General features: G+C 44.9%; 1 protein-coding gene across 1 annotated transcript; it reads left to right on the top strand.

Moving 5' to 3' along the window:
- The first annotated feature begins 331 nt into the window (after positions 1-331).
- On the top strand, positions 332-1,006 carry LOC138865609 (uncharacterized). The gene has a single exon (XM_070136309.1). It carries the CDS (start codon positions 332-334, stop codon positions 1,004-1,006), a length of 675 nt encoding a protein of 224 aa, XP_069992410.1.
- Positions 1,007-3,470: the final 2,464 nt, after the last annotated feature.

Raw genomic sequence — 3,470 nt, 5'->3', positions numbered from 1 at the left:
CGCCTCTAAACCTGGTCTGGACAGTTCCCCTACAAAAGAATCCAGCAGATTGTTGCAGGTCATGTCTGCAAGATAGTCTCCAATCAAGACTAGTCCACCTCTGGGAGATTCTCTAAGCATGGATCCTAGACAGCCCTCAAGCCCCTCATGCGGATTGCTTCCTGGCATCATGAATCCACCAAAGCTCACCTCCTTCAACCTCCTTCCTGCTCTATTGTCCGCGGCATTGATGCACCACACCATGGATATGCAGAACCAAACCCCTGGGAACCACCACTTGCAGCTTTTCTAATTAACAGTCTCCCGAGACCTAAGAAGAATTGCTCTCCAAATGACCTCAGATCTACGAGAGACTATCTCTTCAATTGAGAATGACAGAGACACGACTGTCATCTACACTGATGGGTCTGTTGATCCAGAATCAGGCAGAGCCGGAGGTGATTTCCTTTGCAATGACTATGTACAGGCATCGAGACTCAGCAATGATTCCTCCATCCTCCAGGCAGAACTGTTCGCCATTCGATCAGCATTGACATATGCACTCTCTGTACAAAATCTACAGTATGTATTTTCACGGACTCCTCTCTGCCATTCACACCTTACAGAACCGGCTCACTTGGACAATGTTTACTTAGCAACATCAACTCTGTTCAAGCTACAACAGCTGACTCAACAAGGCAAGACGGTCCGAATAATGTGGATTCCCAGTCATGTCGGATTAGAAGGCAATGATCGTGTAGACTCTGCAGCCAAATCCAGCCTCCACCAAACTCGCATACAGCCGATTAAACCAAGCATCAGCCAAATAAAAAACAGAGCCAAGATTACAGCAAAGCAAATTGCACTCATCCAACACCAAGTCTGGGTTCAAGCAGGTTCACCTTCGGCGACCTGGTACAAAACTGTCACCAAATATGAAACCATCACCATCCCTTGTTCCATGTCCAGGAAGGATGCTGTTATCATCCACCGGCTACGGCTAGCTATCCCTGTAGCTGGGGATTGATGAACGAGTGCCAAAAGAGTGCAATCATTGTCAGATCAGGTGAGCCATCCACTAACACACCTCCTAGACTGTCAGGCAATCTGCCTCACATTAGACCCCACACTTCAGGAATGTACCAGGACATAGAAACCTCACAGAGAAGCACTGTAGCAGCAACTTGTGCCCGCACCATACTGGAATCAGGAATCTTTCCAAACAATCTCTATGGCACCTCCCACAAAATAAACTTTTATCAAATGTAAACTAAAAATAAAAAGCAAACTTAAAACAAGATCACCTTTAATTAGCACCAATAACCGGGTGGCTGGCGTAAGAGGAACCTCGGACTACCTAACTCACGGGTAGTGAATGACAAAAAAAAAAAAAAAAAAAAAATTATCTGGTTTTATAACCTCAACACTGGTGACCCTGGAGTGACACGAACACCCAGTCTGTTGAGGTTATAAAACCGAACTGATTTATTATCTCTTATTATTGAGGAACCGAGTACAAGTGTTGTCATGTCAACAGCTGAGTGGAGAATCATCTTTCGCCTCATGATGATGAAATTATTCTGTTAATCATGTCATGAAGTGACATGATTAACTCGGGGTTGCGTTAAAGCCACCCGAAAGGTGTATTACCTGTGAGTTGGGTAAATGAGATTGTGTGAAAGTGAAGGTTAGCTACCTGTCTTGTAATTTTTTTATTTATTTATTTATTTTATTAATGATGATGATGATTAGAGTTGGTCATGGGTGGTGGATTGGTTGTAAAGGTCATGAGGGCATCTGGTGTTTCAAACATCTGCCTGAGACAGGTTGCAGCTAGCCTGAGGTTTTCACTGTGGTCTCTTCTATCGTTGCTGATGTAAGTTGGGGAACGTAGATGACGAATATGTGTACAGTCTAAAATATAGTGGAGCAGTGGTTCATTTGTGACAAGTGTCACAGTGCTGGCATGCTTTGGGTGTTCTGAGATCTATCTCCCAATTGCAGCGGTAACCCATCCGCAGTCTGTGGAATATGGCTGCAGATTGGCGTAGTCGCAGTGGCAAAGGGTGGGTTATAGTCAGTGACCAGCTTGTACCACAGGGCAGAGGGAGAGTCAGCGTGTACTCCAAGCCCGAAGTTCAATGTGTAGAACTTCAAATGTGGTCTTATGTAAGGTTCTTTTTAGCTGACTTAGGCTTGTAGAGACGCCAGTGGTGTGATCTTGGTTGAGGCTCTGTTTGGCGGCAAGATCTGCCAGGTCATTTCAAGAATGTTGACGTGACTTGGAATCCAGCGGAAGGTGATGGATTTGCCTTGATTTTCAAGTTGAGTTAATTTAAAGAGGATGGTGGTGAGTAAATGTACATTGTCAAGATGGTAAGTTTTCTGTAGGGCATATACTGCTGAGAGGGAGTCTGTTAGTATGTGAATAATTGTGTGCTCGGTGGTGGGAGCATACGTGAGGGCTAGTTTAATGGCATATAGTTCTGCCTGAAGTATGGAGGCGCCGTTGGAAAGTCGGTGAGCTATGGATGTGGTGTCTGTTACCATTGCTGCACCAGCCTTGCCTGAGGATTGGTCAATAGATCCGTCCATGAAGTTGAGAAGGTTTTGTGGCTAATGTAGAGAGTCTATGAGATACCTTACATTATTCAAAATCTCTTTCGTGCAGAGTGCTTTAGAGGTTGGAAGAGTGTCTGTGTGAAATTTAATTGTTCGTGGAGCCCAGGGTGGTTTAGGAACATAGTGAGAATTAGGAGCATCCATTCCTCTACAGATGATCATTGGAATGGCATTCAGTGATTGTAGTGTTTTAATTAGGGATGCATGCCAAACAAAGGTTGTGCCATCTAACCCATTTGGGTATAGCAGGTTGGCAGTGATATGTTTTAAAGGTGATGGTCTGGACCGGGATAGTATTTTAGCCACAAGCCCAGCAGTTAATTGGTGTATTCTGCACTTGAGAGAGGGTAAGAACGATTCCATTCGATTTGCGAGCCTGGTCCAACGAGGTGCTGCTAGGATGACTCTCATGGCTCGATTTTGATGGTTTCCAGAGTCACAAAATCTTGGGGGATAGGGTTAGAAGGGCTGGCGCACTGTCGTCAATGAGGGATCTGACGGCGTGTATGTAGAAGAGCCGGAGTGTTCTAAAGCCTGCCCAAGTTTGGAGCAAGTTAACCTGCGCATGACATTGAGGAGAGGCTTAGTGCGGAGTAGATGTCTGAGCTGTGTAGTTGAGGAGAGGTTCTCATTGAAAAATATGCCAAGACACTTGTGAGAGTTCACCCAATCCAGAGGAAGGTCACCTATGTAAAGATTTTGCAGGTTAATGTGACGACGGAGTTGGAGGGCTTTGGTTTTGTTACTGTTGATTTTGAGTCCGAGTTCTTTACAGGTCGACTCGAGGAGATTGAGAGCAAGTTGAGTATTGACATACCTGTTCCTTCCTGTGACAACTAATTGTAAATCATCAGCGTAGGCTAGAAGAT

This window comes from Penaeus vannamei, chromosome 2 (genome assembly GCF_042767895.1).
Source record: "Penaeus vannamei isolate JL-2024 chromosome 2, ASM4276789v1, whole genome shotgun sequence".
In the NCBI taxonomy this organism is placed as follows: Eukaryota; Metazoa; Arthropoda; class Malacostraca; order Decapoda; family Penaeidae; genus Penaeus; species Penaeus vannamei.
Note: the sequence above shows the minus strand (reverse complement) of the source record. Positions and strands in the feature narration are given on the sequence as shown.

Bases quoted from the DNA above. Each gene is read 5' to 3' on its own strand.
- LOC138865609 (XM_070136309.1), top strand. From the start codon at position 332: ATGACCTCAGATCTACGAGAGACTATCTCTTCAATTGAGAATGACAGA.